General features: G+C 38.2%; 1 protein-coding gene across 4 annotated transcripts in view; it reads right to left on the bottom strand.

Moving 5' to 3' along the window:
- Window positions 1–363: 363 nt before the first annotated feature.
- Window positions 364–17,020, bottom strand: part of glsb (glutaminase b) — a 33,969-nt gene continuing 17,312 nt past the window's right edge. For 2 of the 4 annotated variants that reach the window (XM_067517452.1, XM_067517453.1), the window contains 11 exons: window positions 16,784–16,816; window positions 15,243–15,301; window positions 14,397–14,463; window positions 13,970–14,020; window positions 13,455–13,631; window positions 11,828–11,959; window positions 11,139–11,231; window positions 3,365–3,426; window positions 2,945–3,021; window positions 2,374–2,437; window positions 364–1,764 (listed from right to left, as the gene is read on the bottom strand). In XM_067517452.1, the coding sequence (XP_067373553.1) occupies window positions 1,608–1,764; window positions 2,374–2,437; window positions 2,945–3,021; window positions 3,365–3,426; window positions 11,139–11,231; window positions 11,828–11,959; window positions 13,455–13,631; window positions 13,970–14,020; window positions 14,397–14,463; window positions 15,243–15,301; window positions 16,784–16,816 (972 nt within the window). In that variant the 3' untranslated portion in view covers window positions 364–1,607. Of the gene's footprint in view, window positions 1,765–2,373; window positions 2,438–2,944; window positions 3,022–3,364; window positions 3,427–5,606; window positions 10,554–11,138; window positions 11,232–11,827; window positions 11,960–13,454; window positions 13,632–13,969; window positions 14,021–14,396; window positions 14,464–15,242; window positions 15,302–16,783; window positions 16,817–17,020 lie in introns of those variants that run through there. The other 2 variants (XR_010915269.1, XM_067517451.1) reach the window with 2 other exon arrangements.

The following is a 17,020-nucleotide window of genomic DNA, read 5'->3' as shown; positions in this document are numbered from 1 at the left end:
ATGGAACATGAAATCATGATGATATTAAAAGCAAAAACAGAATGCATATGTAAACTCAAATGCAAATGTGAATAAATGCTACCTTCAATGTTTAAGCAAAACAAATGTGACCATGGTGTTAAACATAATCCTATAAGTAACCTTTATAACTGCTGTCATCACTGTCGCTGTGAACATCTTAGCACTTTAGAACTGCTGTTATGTAGCTCGGCTGTAGACTTGAAGTTGTTTACCAGAGCCGTGATTTATTGTGTGTGTGTGTGTGTGTGTACTGTAATAGCAAGTGGGCTGCGTTGACACACATGTAAATATTAATAGCAATCACTTAGATTACAAGACCATGTTAAAGAAGAAAAACTGATGTCAGAAGAAATTCAGATGGTATCTTTGAGCCATCATAATCTTTAATATAACAGAATTCCAGATTGAAAGTGGTTCGGTTTTTGTTGCACACATTTAACGTATTGGGCACCAACAACACATTTTAGGTATAATCCTTTAAATAAGCAACAAACAAACAAACATTTATAAAATCTGCACACGTTCTGCTGGTATTTTGTTAGCTACACCAAGTTCTAATCAAGTTTTGATGCAGTTGTCTTCTACTGGCAAGTGTTTCTACTATAGTGCCGCTAAATGACAAACACCTCAACGTACAGGAAAATAAACACCTTTAAAAGGAAATGTTCTACTGAACTGAATCAGGAGGCAAATGTTAACAACTACACTGATTTGATCTGATCTGAGTGGAATGTAAAGCCTTATAACGATCAGTTGAGTACGAATTGCTGCAAAAAAGACTCGTGATAATGTGTAATGTTTCCATGAAGAATGTGTGGGAGGAAACAGTTGAACGGAACCGAACATTCTTCGTCCGGTTTAAAAGCCTATGAAATGCACAGAGGAAACTGTTCATTTGCAAACAGAAATAAAAGTCAATAACATTCAAAACTTCTTTCTATGAAATAAATACAAACGGCTTCTATTGCAAGTGTTAACACTAATAAAATACATTCAGAATACAATCTTTCAGGGGCATCACTAGAGATGTGAGGTCTCATAAAACCTGCTGAGTCAGGAGAACAATCTGAAAACAGATGCAGGTAGAAGTAGATCGAACAGGCACATGGCTGCAGCTTTTACACGTGTGCACAATCAGACACAATTTCTACCATAATGTACACACACCTCACTATCTCACAATAACTAATACAGTAAGAGTTTTATTTAAATATTATCAAACGTGTACTGTAACTAATAAGATGCTGTGACACCAGTGTTTTACAGTATTACCAGCTTACGTGAGCAGTACAGTGTAAACACTGCATTACAGATAGATATTAGATATTGTATCATTTGTTTCAACTGTTTTGATAATGTGCTCACTCACACATAACTCAATCATTACACAACAACAGAGGTGAGGAAGGGACAGGAAGAAGGGCAGCGATATATATTGACACACAAAGCGAGTGCACCGGATGAGGAACAGCAACAGAGAGAAGTAAAACCACTCATTCATCAATGTTTCAAAAGTCTGAGCACTGATGTACAGTTATTCCAGAACAGCACAATTAGTCCCCGGTTTGCACACGTGTGCAGCAGCTCTACAGCAGGCTGTCCAGGCTTTTCTCAGCGCTGTCCTTGTCGTCACCAGCGGCGCCACCAGAAGGCAGGCTGTATTTTTCAAGGTACTGTTGCAGGATGGTGACGACATCGTGGTGGCCGAAGTGCACGGCTTCGTCCACTGGCGTGTTCCCCCATCTGTACAAAGCATTAGCACTTTGTTAAAGGAAAAACTCGTGCATCTCTGTACGGATGCTGCTTTCCTCACATGTTCCAGGCCACCAACATTAATGTTAGATATATAGATAGTTTTGGTGGATTTAATGAATTTATGACGTGAACCTTCCGCTTTCTGTCTTTCCCATGGCCAACAGGCCTTTACATAAAGGAGTAAACACTAAACCCTGTTTTAAGTATATGGCCATATACAGTACTTTTCATGTCGTGTACCCCCTGCTGCTGTATAAAATGAGCTACGCCCTCAGCCAAACCTGTCATGTTCTAAATGACTTAATCTGAACAGATTGGAAACAAACACAACAGCATTTACTCCGGTTTCCTTCCACAGTGCAAAGACAAGCATTTTACATTAGCTCTGGACTCTAATTGCCATTCTGTGAATGTCAGCGTGAATAATTGTCGGATGGAATGGCAACCTGTTCAGGCTGTACCCCACCTGTATGTACTGTATATCAGATGGGAAAGGCTCCAACAACCCCCAGGGCCCCTAACAGAGTAAACTGTTAACATGGATGGATGGTACAGATGGTAATAAGAAACTAATGTAGATGGGGATTGTGGACTCACCTGTCTCTGGGTTGTGGGTTCACCTTACAAGCCTCAAGCAGGAAGCGGACCACCTCTGTGTGTCCTGAAAGTGAAGCAGATATTGTGGTTAAATAAGCATCGATGCACACACACTCAGCAAACCCAAGGTTTCCATGTGTTTTCTTACTGTATATACTCTGCTATATACAGTAAACTGCTCAACCTTCTCAGTAAAAACTAAAGGTATTGGGTTAAACTACACAGACAAAAATATGTACATCCAAAAATGTCACATATGACATGAAACTCGCATTTCAAAACCCAAAAAACAAAGTCTGCAACTACAACAGCCTCCTCCGCTTGTGTAGTTTTAGTCTTTCCACCAGACGGAGGCTGCAGAGATTTGCCACCAGTAAGACAACAGAGCATTAATGAGGCCGAGCACAGATGATGGCAAAAAAAGGCTTAGGTCATCTCAACAGTGTCGGCTTGCGCTGAACTCAGGAACAGATTAGTCAAGTTCGTCCACCAAACTGAAAAAACATGTCTTTATAGACATGGCGTTGGGACAAGGTGTCCACATACTTCTGTCAGCGTGCATATATATTACCTTCAGCTGCTGCCACATGAAGTGCTGTTCTGGAGTCATAGTCTCTCTGTTCCATGTCCATAGATGAGAGTGCAAACCTACACACACACACACACACACACACACACACACACACACACACACACACACACACACACACACACACACACACACACAGAGAGTTTGCTTAAAGAAACTTAAAATAAATAAATAAAAAATCTAACCAGTTTTATTGGAAAGTAGTACATATTAAAGTCCCCCAAACAGAAACGTTGCACTTCGTAAAATATTGTGTGAAAAAAGTTGAATGAGTGATCATTTGGGGTCAAAGTTTTCTTTTCCTGAAGTGTGACATTTTTCTGCTGCCACTTGAGGTCAGCAAAGAGCAAAAAAAAAAAACGGAGGACAGAGACAAGAAATAAGTGTGTGTGAGCCTTTTACCTCCTCAGGGCAGAGATGTCTCCTGTGTAGGCAGCAAACAGCAGGTTGATCACAGACTTGACCTGTGGACAAACAAAGAGACAGAGAACATTTGCAAAAGCACCACTGAGACAACCTCCTCTCACTACCACTCCACTAACTCCAGCAGCTACAAATAAAGCTACAAAACAACTATTTCCACCAAAGATTAGTTGGGATTAAAGACACATCACTTTCTACACATCTAATGTTACACATATCACTCGTAAGCAGCACTCAGACGTTACATTCAATCATCCCACTCGATTATGGCAAACGTTGATCCAAACTACGACAGCATTTAAAGATTTAGTTTCACAAACAATTCAGCACAACGTGGCTGAATGTTGTGAACACAGAAATCTCTGCATCAGTCAAGACTTACCATGAAACAGGAATGAATCATTTCCTATAAGCAAAACTTAAACAACATAAAACAAAGAAGAAAAGATACTTGATACTTAACATATCTGAAACAATACTGTGTTACACTTTCAGCAGCGTAAAATGATCAGGGCTGCAATCAATTGTTTATTGCACTGTCAAATAATATGTTGATTAGCCAGTTAATTGACTATTTTATGACATTAATTTTATGAGATGAAATATCATCTGCCAAAGCCCACGTTGACTTATTTACATGACTCCTTTGGTCTGACCAGCTGTAAAGAACCTGTTAATCAGCTGCTATCAGCAAATAGTCAGCTTTTGAAAAGCTGAAACCTAGTCTGTGTGACTAATCATTATCAAAATTATTTGTTCTTGTTTCTGTTGATGAATATGTGCAGAGTTGTTGGCTGTAGTTTGCTTCTGAACTGCGTGACATTCTGGTATATTCTCAGAGATGTGCTGAGTCCTTTCAGGGTTTTTGCCTCAGTCTGTGTAAAACAGAAAGATTCTCTTTCATAAAAAAAAAAAAAAGACTCTTTGTTGAGGAAAAAAAAAAAACGAACTGGAAACAAACTCAACAGACACGTAATTATAGATTGTCAGGATTTATGTGCTTTTCAGTCACACACACACACACGTTGCCTTTATTTCTTTGGTTCTGAATTAAAAAAAACATCTGCGGGTAATTACTTTTTACTTTGCTATAGATTTTACAATTCATGTGATATGTAGAGACTATTATGAACCTGTCGTTTTACACAGTAAAATAGTATGAAAAACTTCTCGGGCCTCACAACCAAGGTCACGGCGTTCAGCAGTGCTGCAAAAACACATTCCAACAAGTGCTGGTTTGTTGACGAGGGTGTGTTGAAACTGCAGCTGGAATTTGTAGCTGACAGCTATGGATGAGCATGTTACGTAACATGATGAGAGAGCACAGTGTGTATGTCACGTGTTGGCCATAAGTTTCCCAGTTGCAGTTCAGTGCATCAACAACATACATGTGTTAGCAACTTTGACTTTATTTTAAATGCACTTTGTTTCTATAGGTACTTTCAAGGCCCTATAATCCCCCTTTCCCCCCACTCATTTAGCACCTTGCTATGAGAAATGAACTCACTACTTTCTACCACAGCCTGAACACTTGGGAAGAGGTGAAACTGAGTTCTTCTGGGCACCAATCAGGATTTGAACCAGAATCTGATGATTGTCCACGTGGTTGGTTGCTGTCAGTCAAACCACACCCAAACAGAAAGCATATTGAATCCAATTCCACAAGTTTGCAAATAGAAATTGACTATTTGCGAAACTTATTTTGCTTTCTGACAGAGTTGTGTGAGAAAACTGACACCACTCACACATATGTATGATAAACACGAAGCTACAGCTAGCAGCCAGTTAGCTTACCTTAGCACAGTTATACAGGATTTATCAATTATCATCTTTATTTTATGAGTACAAAAAAAAAAAAAAAATCAAAAATGACATCACACTTAAAGGGTGACCTGCTTCCTATGGGTCTCGTTTGGAGAGTACAGGTTCTCTTTTAGGGAAACGGAGTAAAGTTCAATACCAATTATATACATGTACTGAACCGCAAAACTGAACCTCTACGTAGGAAGCAAGTTAGATGTTGGTGAGCAAAGCAGTCATGCTGCAAAGCCAGGTTTTCAGGAGCTTAAGGAATGAAGATGGAATTATTTGCGACTGTTGCAAACAACCTGAATGAAGGAGGGAGAAATTCTTAATAGGAGCATCAAATCTTCCTGAAAAGATCTAAGTGAGGAAAAGGTGCTTGTTGATTTTAAAGAATGGTTGTGAGTAAAGAGGAAAATATGTTAAACAGTACTTTATTGGATTTTATACAATGGACACAAAGGCAACACAGATTTTAACACCACCTTCACTGTCATGTCTGCACAACCATCACAGCTAAACATAAGAACTTGCTTAGCAATGTGAGACAAGAAGACAAGTTCATGTCTTAGTGTTGGACAGTTGGTAGGTTTATGGAGACTGTACATACTGAATTACGACCACATGGATTGAGAAAGCAAAAACATAGAAAAGTTGAACAATCATGAGCTTGGAACTGTATAGTTTCATCTAGTGTAGGCCCTTAATTTGGATATTTGGCTTTAAAGGTTCCCTGTGTAACATCTTTCCCAACATGCAAAGTGTTGTAAACATGTATTTTCTCAATCTTAAAACATTTTCCAATTGTAGATCTTTGGTTAAAACAGTTGCTTGTAAGGTCGCACATAAATAAATACACAAATTTATAAATATGTCTGACCAAGACATTATAGAACCCTACAATTCCAAGGTCACCAAATTGAAATGTTAGTGATAGATTTTTACATTTCTATGCAAAGTCCATGTCACAAGGGATATAATTTGTCTGACAACAAATGAACATAAATAAAACGTGAAAAGGTAAATTAAATGAACCTAAAACACTGACATCATAAAAAAAGACATTTAAAACATCCAAAAATATGCAGGCAAGATGAAGTATGAGACTGAATGTAGAGAGAAAAAAAAAAAAAGGTCACATCAAATACACAAACATGAAACATGATTTTCATGGAAGTTCACGTTTGGTGGCACAGATTACTAGTTGGAGGAGCGTGAGAAGCGACATCCCATCATCAACCTTGTACAGTCTAACACGGAGTAAAGTGAAACAGATCCAATAATCAATTCTGACCAACTGCCAGTTAACCAGCCTCATGTCAGAACTGGTCTCGTCCAGTTGACATGCAGGTGATGTATTGTAGATAGGGACAGCAAGGAAGGGACTCTGTAGCAGCAAGAGACTTGTCCACAGTGGGACATGAGAAATCAGGGGGAAAAAGACCTCTTCTCAGTCTTCTTCTTATCAACAGTTGTACCCTGGTTTTTCTTAATTGTAACTGCTGCTTATTCTTATGTTACCGATGAAAATATTCTCTATAAAAATGTGCAATAAAGAGGGAGAATTGTCAAACTAGAATAAAGCTCCCAAAACTTTTTCTGACTGGAAAAAAAAAAACAAAAAAGGAATGTTTTGACCTGATTGAGTCCTAATTTTGATTCTAATTTTATCTTCAGATGTTTCAGTCCAATTAAATTTCAGCAGCTTTTATTGTACTGCCGTATAATACTCCTCATGGTTTCCGCTGTTATCTGCTACATAGATGTGTAGACATTTGCTTTGCAACATTTCTCATTTCAAAACAATGTGCGGAAAACTATGAACTCTTAAGGATTAGAAATAGGATCACTGTCCTAATAAAAGCCCTTCAATTCCTTCAACATAGACCACAGCTAATTTCCCCTCAGGCATCTTCTGAAGTATCGACAGAGCCAGCTTGACTCTGTGCTTTCTGTAGAAAACACTGCAGCAGTACTAGGGAGTTTGGTTTAACACAGACCAACATTTTTGTGGAGCTTTAATAAAAACAGAAACTTTTGAATACCTTGTACCTCCACACAGAAATAAAATAACAGAAGTCAGTGAATGTGATAATACGAGTATAACATGAGTTTTCACAGAGTATGTTCGGCTCCAGCAGCTCAGGTCCCACAAAAAGTAGCTGAGTCTAACAATGACTGAACTGTGCAGTCACATAGTGACATTTAAGGCATCTGCTGACATGTCAACCATGTGCAACTTCTTGCTATTTCCTTGAGGACTGAATATCATACATTTGAAACATCTGAAGTGTGTTCACACACACACACAGACACACACACACACACACACACACACACACTTTTTAAATCTGGAACTGTTGAGTAACTGGACCAGTTAAATGCATCTAATACAGTTTGGTAAAACTGATTTGGTTTAGCAGTATTACGTTTTTTCTTCTCCTTTAAAGCCAGACTTTACAAAGCCACTGCAAAAAAAAAAGGGGGAAAAAAATAATCTGTTGCTGCAAGAGGATTTTTAACTTCTTTAGAGGCAGGCATTTTTATATACTATATACTTTTATATACTATATAAAAGTGGGCATAAAAGAAAAAGAAGCATTTGCAAATTGGGCTAAGTTTCCCCAGAATTTACTAGTGATGGTTTTTGCAAAATCCTGATTTTCCATATTATGTTTCTGTTTTTGCTGCATTTTGTAATATTTGAGGTATATGTTTGGTTTTAATTTTAAGACACCATTGTTCATGTCAGTCACTGTTGTTTTACATTTTTGATATGATTTAATTAATTTTGTATAATGGTTTGTATGATGATTAAGGTGACATGGGAGATATGCTGGAGTGCTGACAAATTCATTTGAAACGTGTTTGAATCCACCATGGAGCATATACAAATTTGCATTGCATTTATGTGAGAAACAAGATAGTAGCTTAAAATACTAACTGCTTAGCACTGTTTCTTTCTGTCACTCTGAAGGAACCCAGTATGTCTGTGCTAAGGCTAAACTAGCTGCCTCCAGCTACATATATTTCAAAATATGACACATCCTCATGTTCTGAAGCATCTTGTTCAAGTCTCAGTTACGCATCAGCAGGTTCCTTCCCATCCTATTCAGAACCAGACTCCAGTATATCGATCAGTATATATGTAATGTCTTACTCACCAACCCTTACACAGCTGGAGCTGCAGCACAAAAGCATATGTAATATTAGGAGGAGGCTAATCAGCACAGGGGCCCATGAATAATTCAAGTCTTATGTTAGTACTTTTGCAAACTGACTGACAGTAAGGGAATATGTGCTGTCATAAATATAATGAATTACCCTCAGTAGTATACAACCTCTTTAAACGTACAGTGCCCTGTTTTCTAGTCTAAGGCATTCTTTTTGTTTGCAGGGTAAATATACTGTAATGGTTTTGGAAGGCAGCCTATACAACCTGGCAGAGAAACCCTGCATTCACCTCCTCACAGCAGAGAATTTAAAGGTTGAATGAGGACTATTCAGATCCACACAAGCTATGAGGGGCTTTCACTGGAAATTGCAACATTAAACACACACCACGCACAACTCTAATCAGCTGACGTCAAACGAGTACATTGACAAACATGTGGTTTTTCTCCAAACGCAACAGCAGCTTACAACTCTACAGCTGGTCGAAAAAGGAGGACAATCAAATATAGAGGGTCGTCATAAAGGGACCCCTCAAAAACACACACATAATATGAAAAAAAAGCTACAACTGTGATCCTGCATAAAGACTGGCTTCAAATCAAGCTAAAGCCATGTTTTACAGCAACCTCAAATGTGTATTAAACTCCAAGTTTTCTCATTGCCAGTCATTTCTTATTACATTGTTATGCTTAGAGTGAGGCACAAATGATGCTAAATTAGAATGTAATGTTTACTATTCACATTATTCCAGCACATACTGTACAAATGTGCTGAAATTATCAGGCAATTCTCCTGCAAAATGTTTTGCATTAAGAAATCACTCTAGCTTGAGGTTTCAAATGGTTTCTTCTAATGTAGACCTGTGTAAGCATTGCTACTGTATGCTGCCTCGCACGTCTGTCAATAGGTCCAGAGTTTTCACCAGGCCGATGGAGAGTTAAAACTACAGGAGGTTACTTTTTTCTAATATTTTTATAGCAGAAATATGCTCTGAAACTTGTGCTGTTGTGGTGGTGTTGAGGACTATAACTATTTAACAGCTGTGCAGAGTTATTCCGAAGTTTCTGAGAGAGGTTTGCTGTTCCGACCAATCAGAAAAGATGATTTAATTTCAGCTTGACTGATATGTATTGTAGCGTCATATTCATTCTAATTTTGTAAGAGTAATAACTTGAAGGGCTGTGCAGTGAGTCTGGTGGAGCAGGGAGAGGGAACCCGCTAGGCAGAGTCCAATTTAAAAGTTGCATATTGTAATAAACTCTATTATTCACCTGTGTTATTAAAATCCCTTTAGAATTCAAAGCTCAAGCCTGTGCATTAACTGATTCTGTAAAAATATTTTTCCTTTTACCCAAAAGCTTTTAACAGTACAAAAACAAATATTGGCATTGAATATCGAATACAGCACAGCAACATCTATATTTATGGGCAAGTAGAGTCTTAGATTCTAGCTACTGGAGGCATTGGCCCCAGTGTAAGGTACAATAGCAATGATTCACAAAACCAGTCTATTCAGGTTCAGTCTAAAAGCTTGTCCACTGAATCTGAAAACACCCAAATACACCTGAACATGTTCTTTTTTTAAAATCCTTAAGCCAGAATGTCAAATAAACCTGTAGCCTACATTTTTAATTACACCAAAATAAACCCCTCAAAAAGTTTTTTAAATAGAATAAAATAACATGGCAGTACAAGGACGAAAGGGGAAAAAAACTAACAAACAAATACTTGACTGTACAGGCTGAGGCAATGCTGAACCAACGTCTATGAGATCATTTGGAATTCAGGGCAAAATAAACGAGGCAGATATTCCTTTTCCATCAGAAATAAAAAAGGAGACGCTCCCCAGTCCGTCTGCCTACATAGTAACTTTCTTCACAAGTAATAAATAATCCTCTGCATAATTTATTTATAAATACTGGAGGCTGAGAAAAGATGATTATGATATTTGTAAGAGGTCGAGGGTTCAAGGTGTGGGGGGACAGAACAGGTTGGACCCCGCCCCCCTTTTTTTTGTTGTCTGTTTAGTTTAGTTTTTTCAGTTTCACTTGCCCACATTGTCCATCCTATAGACTACAGTGGTAGAGCTGTCCTGGTGCGACTCAGTAGGGGACACCTTTTTCCAAAGAGGGGCTTTCAGAGCTAGCTCTTGTTGGAGGCTCTCGTAATCCATTGGTCCATAGGTGTGTTGCTGTTTCAATCGACACGAATAACAAATTAGTTTACCTCTTTCTGCGAGCATGTATGTGCAGTGTGTAACATTTATTTAAAAAAAAAAAAGTCAGACCCACAACTAGTTTATTCAATTCTAGTTGATCTTCAGTCTCTGACACCAGATCACAGGTGAGACTGGCTTTAAAATTTCCTAAAGAGAGATTCCTCTGAGACCAACTCACAGTTCTAAGAAAATTTGGCATCTTAAAAAAAAAAGTGTGCACGGTGACTGTTTCGACTAAATGTATATAGTTACTGTGATCTTTATGTAATTGGATCACTGTAACAGAGATCTTGACGTCGAAGACATTTCCTGAATAATTAAAGCTTAGCTATTTAACTATTTATTGTGCCAACTGGACAGGATCCAGTTCCAAGCTTGTCAGATTTTGTACAGGTTAGCTGCTGCTTTTTGTGCAAATACGGTGGCAAAAAATCTGAAGCAGTAAACTTAGTGTCGCCAGCACATTCTTAGCATGCTGATTCATTTGTCTGATGATGATAATGATGATGATGATGACTGTGTCCCCCACCCCCCACAAACAAGAGGCTGTGGCCTTACCCGCTGGTCCCCTCCTTCTCTGCGAGGATCATGCTTCTTGGAAAAGTGTCTCAAGTTGTCATAGTTGTGGAAGTTAAAAAGCTCCACAAGATCCTGGAATGAAAAAACAGACACGGGCAAATTAATGTACTTACTTTTTAAAAAACGTCTTCAAATTTACAGCTGAAAATTAATAGATTTCAGTAGAAATGAGTTTGTTTCCTCCATAAAACAAAATAAAGCAAAACGGTTTCATTTGCAGCAGAACCCTGTCATGCCGTGTTTTCTGAAATCTGCAGGTAATCATTAATCGACCAACACTTAATCATTGAACATGTTCAGTCACTTCAGTCAGGACACTCAAGGACACTGCTGGCCAATGTCCAATTAATAATCATTAATCTGAGGCCCTTAAAAAGAAGTGTTTGTATACAAACATTATATAGTTACTGTGTGTTTAATATCACTAATGCTCCAAAACAGGAATTTACAGATCTTAGCAACATTCAATAAGCTGACTTCACATGTGTGTATCTGAGGTACTTGAGCAATGAGCAATACAGGCTGTGTCGAGCACAAGTCAAGTTATTTCTCGTTGGTGATTATAAATATAAGCAAAACACAGTTTTTTTTTGGTCCTCATTCTGTGTATGTTTTGTTTTTGCAAATACACACAGTAATCTGCTCTTCTGTGTGCAAACGTTACACACCGTGCAGAACTGTATTCCTCGGACTGAGTTGCCCAGCTTGTCTAGTGGAGGCGACCAACACATAATACCCATCACGTTGGGCACGACCAAGAGGATGCCCCCTGCTACCCCAGACTTGGCTGGCAAACCGACCTACAACAGGGAAAACAGATGAGTTACATAACAGAGGATGAGCTGTGTGCATACGCAGTATCAGCATGGCAACAACACACTGTTAATAATGGAAACCGTCAAAGGACGTGGCTTCAATTATTTATCAGTTAGAGCAAGGCCATTCTTACCAGTGTTTTTTTCCAATTGACTCCACTTCTTTTGTCTGTGAAATACTAAGCAATCTTTCCAAAATGGAAACACAAAAAAGCCCTGTATCTTCTTTATCAGCAATGCTTTGTTTGTAGCGTAGTTTGAATTAAGGCAAAATGAGCTGCACTGAAGCATTTTTGATGAGAGTTCATCCTTTATTTTCCCCATTGGATTTGGGGCAAACTTTCTCCTTTTTTTTAACTGAAGGAATACAGTACAGATGCTGTGCCATACTGAGTGTTTGAATTGGTATATTACAGTAATTTAACAGCCATCAAGAAAGTTCAGATGATGTAACATTATGGGTTTAGCCATGTTAAAACACAAAGTGGTTAAAATCACCTCCATTACCAACAGCGATTTTTTAATCTTATTTTTTTAAAAGCCACAGTACATGTCTTGCCATAATTACTATGAGTAGTGCTTAAAATACTTTTACTTTTGTACAAGCAAAATGTAGATAACCTGCATAGTACTTTTACTTGGAAGTGGTACTTCTGAATTATTATTTTTATGCCACTACTTGCATTTTTACTTTTGAATTCTGTATTGAGTTTGTGTCCACCTCTGCTCACAGTGTATCACATTTTGCTGCATATGATGCTGTGTACCTGCAGACTGCTCAGACTGGCCACGCTGACCCTTGTCCTTCATCACATTATTAAGACCAACATTGGCCGATCAGTGTATTGTGTAGGTCTCTTTCAGGGCTTTATCACTTTCATAAGGTGAGAAATACACATGGTAATTAAGAATATTTCTTTAGGAAAATGTTAATAAACAAGGCCATGATGCTATATTTATTAATTATGAGCAGTGTGTACAAAGTGAACTCAAAGCTAAGATCAGCTTAGATCAGTCTAGTGCATCCCAGAACCTGATGCAGAAGCTCATGTTTGTCCTGTTCTGTTTGATGTTGGCATGAGGTCAACCAAGCAATTTGCTAGCTACAAATATGGGCCGATCGGGATGTAGTAGATGAGGACGAAGTTACCAATCTATTGCTAAATGTGTGTAAGACCTTCTAATCCCCTACTACACCAACAGTTGTGCAGTAGAGCATTAAACATTATTTTAAAGCTGATGATTTACTAGACTATATTGTTGAAATTCAAGGTATGACTTTGTTACATATAAACTATTTATTTAAGGCTATGACATGCCTTTGTAAAGTCCAACCAACAAAATCACACCAGTAAAAGACGTTTCACTCAACTAATAAACATCACTGGTTTGAGTTTTTCCTACTAAAGATCCCTGTCAATCATACAGGATGCACCTCGCTGTGGTGAGAATATTGTGAAGATGGGCCCTATATACTTACATGGAAGGCAAACTGCCCCGAGAAATCATACATGCCGCAGGAGTGCATCAGGCTCAGCGTGTTCCTCACCGCCTCAGGGCTCAGCACACGCTCACCCGTGATTGGGCAGATACCCCCGTTAGCCAAAGTGGCCGCCATGACACTGCCACTCTCACAGGTCACCTCAATGGAACACAGCTGGGGGTAGATACAAAAGATAAATGTATAATGTCTCTATCACACGTTGGAGGGGTGGGTCCATTCATGTTTAATATTTCATGAGTTTCCCACTTTTGGTTACTGCTTATGATCATTTTGTGTACTTGTATTATTTATTTGTGTTGCTTTGGTTATTTGTTTGCTAACTTTAAAAGAAAAATGTCAACAACACCTTAAAATACAACAGGAGGGAACGAGGATTTCTGACATTTCTAACCAAGACTTCTGACACAAGACAAGATAGGAGCAGCAAGATGACAAGGAAGACAAGATTCTATCTTTTAAAAACGATAAATATAAATGACCAATAAACTCACTTGAAAATATAAGTCCAGCACAGATGTCATGTCTGTCCCCTCTGGGAAACACTGCAGAGAAAAACAAGAGTGGAAAACATGTGAAGCACATAGATGAATAAATGTCCACTCTAAAACCATCATCTCATGTTTTTTGCATTTCTAGATAAGGGATAGACCTTTGTGTCAGTAAACAAAGAGGTCTGTTATAATTTTACTACAATTATTCAATTAAAGGCAACTGTAAACTTAAGGAGAATTTTAATCAGATGAATAGCAAAAAAAGTATTGCAGCCTCGTGATAAATGAATGTAATTATGATCTGGCAATTATGCAGTTGTCCAACAAGCTTTCAAACTGAAATAATCCATATCATTCTGATGGAACTCAAGCTCCATGCAGCAGAAAACAAAATCAGACATAAAGTTCGAGTCATTCAAATCCAAACCTTTTTTTCCTTTAAGTAGTAGCCAATAGCAAAATTCCTGTCCCCCGACTCACGCTCTGACTGGAATCTGCAACACAAAGAAAGGAAATGTTTGTGCACGTACGACTGTATGCGTGTTTGTATGTGCGTGTTGGAATTTCATCACAAATGAGTTCATCCTGTGGGATGTAACTGTCCAGCAACTGGTCTTTTTTCAAGAACATGCATGACACCATATATTATGTAATGTGACAACTGGCATTTACATGACACGTATGCTGATTCCATTACAATGTAAAGTCCATTACAAATGAACAAAGAAAACTCATGTTGTGTGAGTAATTTGAGCAATTTACAAAGTGAAGCTATCAATTTACTCATATCACAATGATTGTTCACATAATTACAATGTTTTATTTAAACAGCAATTTATTATTCTATTTTTAAACAACATTCTATATTTTCATTTTTAAATAAGTGAATATCAGTTGCAGCTGTTTAAGTCACTGCTCTCTCTCATGCTGTGAAGATACATCTTGAACTGGATTCAAACATGAAAAGCAGTGAGATAGTAGCTGGTGTTTGTGCTGTTTGTGCTGTGTGTGCACGTGGCATTGTGCTTTCGTGCTGCACGAGTCACAGATTGAGGCTTTAGCTTTCAAACAGCGCTCAGCCTCTTAGGCTTTGGAGCGTGTTAATTAAGAGCTGATTCAAAACACCTGCTGTGACATGACTGATGGGAGGTGGCCAGAAGTCACAGAGAGCCCAACATAAAGCTGCCTGCTATGTGTGGTCTTCTGGGAATAAGATGTTTAAAGTCTCAGTAGTCATGATTTATTCATGCCTATATCCGGATGGGAGACTTACGTGGCGTTGCTGAAGCCCACATACTCGTTTCCTGCCATGTTTTTCAGAAAAGTCATGGCCTAGAAGGAAAAAAGGAGAGAGTTGATAAAATGATCATGGAATCAGGCTGAATTCTATGAAGTTAGTGGCCTGTCTGCTGATGAATGTTGGTTAAATAACATTTCTCCATATACAATACGTATATAATATAATATATTAATAATATATTATTTACTAACAATAGAGACTATGAAGTTACATGCGATAACTGGCGGGAGACAGGGGAAGCATGGCCTAAGTTATTCTTGGTTACAATGAGTTACCAACATAGTTTTTTAGGTTAAAAAGTTGGTGAAATTTGATGGAGATGTGGCAAAGGTAAAGCAGCACTCCACTGACCAAATATGATTGTAGGACTGATGCTTCATGGCAACACTTTTCAGAATTATGACAAAAAGTCAGAACCATGACTCCAACTCAACAGAAAGGCAGGGGGGTCTTCAAAAACTAACATTCTATACAGCATGACAACTTCACACGCTAGTGTCATAGTTCACTAATTGTCTTAGCCAGTAAAAGATAATGTATAATGAATAGACAGTAAATAAATAATTCCAATAAAATAGTTTGTAATCTTATCCCAAAAAAGTTAACTCTAAATAAAAACAATGTTGGGCCATAAGTGACAGTCAGTCAGCCTAGTTTTATGATGCCTGTACGTGTCAAACCCCAGTTGAAAGGCTTTCAGCCAATGTGTTTACATGCACTTGGGTAACCAGGTTACTCAGAAAAATCAGCTTTCTTGGGTGATTGGGGAACAGATTTTACATGCACTCAAGAAACCTGCTTACTGGAAATCCATGTATACAAGCACCAGAAGAGGAATCTAATTTCTCATCCATCTCTGACTTATTTTGAGCTCGTCTGCGCAGCTCACTGCTCTGTGCCGAACTGTTTGGAGGACTACAAGCGATCAAGTGGGCATGTTTATGACGTTTCTATCACTCAACTCCCACTTTAGTCGAACGATTGAACATTTTCCTATTACTTGTACGGCTGTAAATGTGCTGTACATTAAACACTGTTCCCAAATTTTTTAATTTTATATAAGGTTGTGCCCCCTGTGCACCCCAATCGCGCACAGATTACTTTTTACTGACAGAAATTGCTGCATTCTGACTCTCGATTTTACTATATTTGACTCTATTCTAATATACATGACCTTTAACAAATCAGATTTCCTAAAAAAAGCTGAATGTAACCTGTTTACTTAAGTGCATGTAAATTGACTGATTGACACCATCTGTGGTGAGCATGAGATTGTCTGGAAATGATAAGATAATGCAGCTTCATATACAGTTTGTATATCCGTGCTCTACACTTTCTCATGCATGCATAGAACATGCACTCCTACGTGCCCAATTATTGTCATTTTTGCATTTTGTTTAAGCACCAGTTGTCCGGCCATCCAAAAGGCTACATGAGCCACAGCCGTCAGACTTTGTCGCCACTGTTTCTTTGATTTCGGTTTGGTGTGTCAAGTTCAGACTGTTGATACTTACATAGTCAAATTTTTCTGCATTGCTTGCACTTTGCTGAAGAGAAAACAGAAGATGTAGTTAGAGATACTGCATAAAAACGTTAATACTATATAGAAAATTCTATGGTTTTATTACAAAATCAAATCAAGTTTGCCAAGAATTATGCCAATACAAAATATTAATATTAGATTGGCTTTCAGATAGGTTACAAAGAGGGAAGTCTTTTGAAGTTAAAGGGAGATTTAGTAAACATGTGCA

The sequence above is a fragment of the Channa argus genome, chromosome 9 (assembly GCF_033026475.1).
Source record: "Channa argus isolate prfri chromosome 9, Channa argus male v1.0, whole genome shotgun sequence".
Taxonomy (NCBI): Eukaryota; Metazoa; Chordata; class Actinopteri; order Anabantiformes; family Channidae; genus Channa; species Channa argus.
The sequence above is the reverse complement of the archived record's forward strand: the minus strand, read 5'-3'. Positions and strand labels throughout refer to the sequence as shown.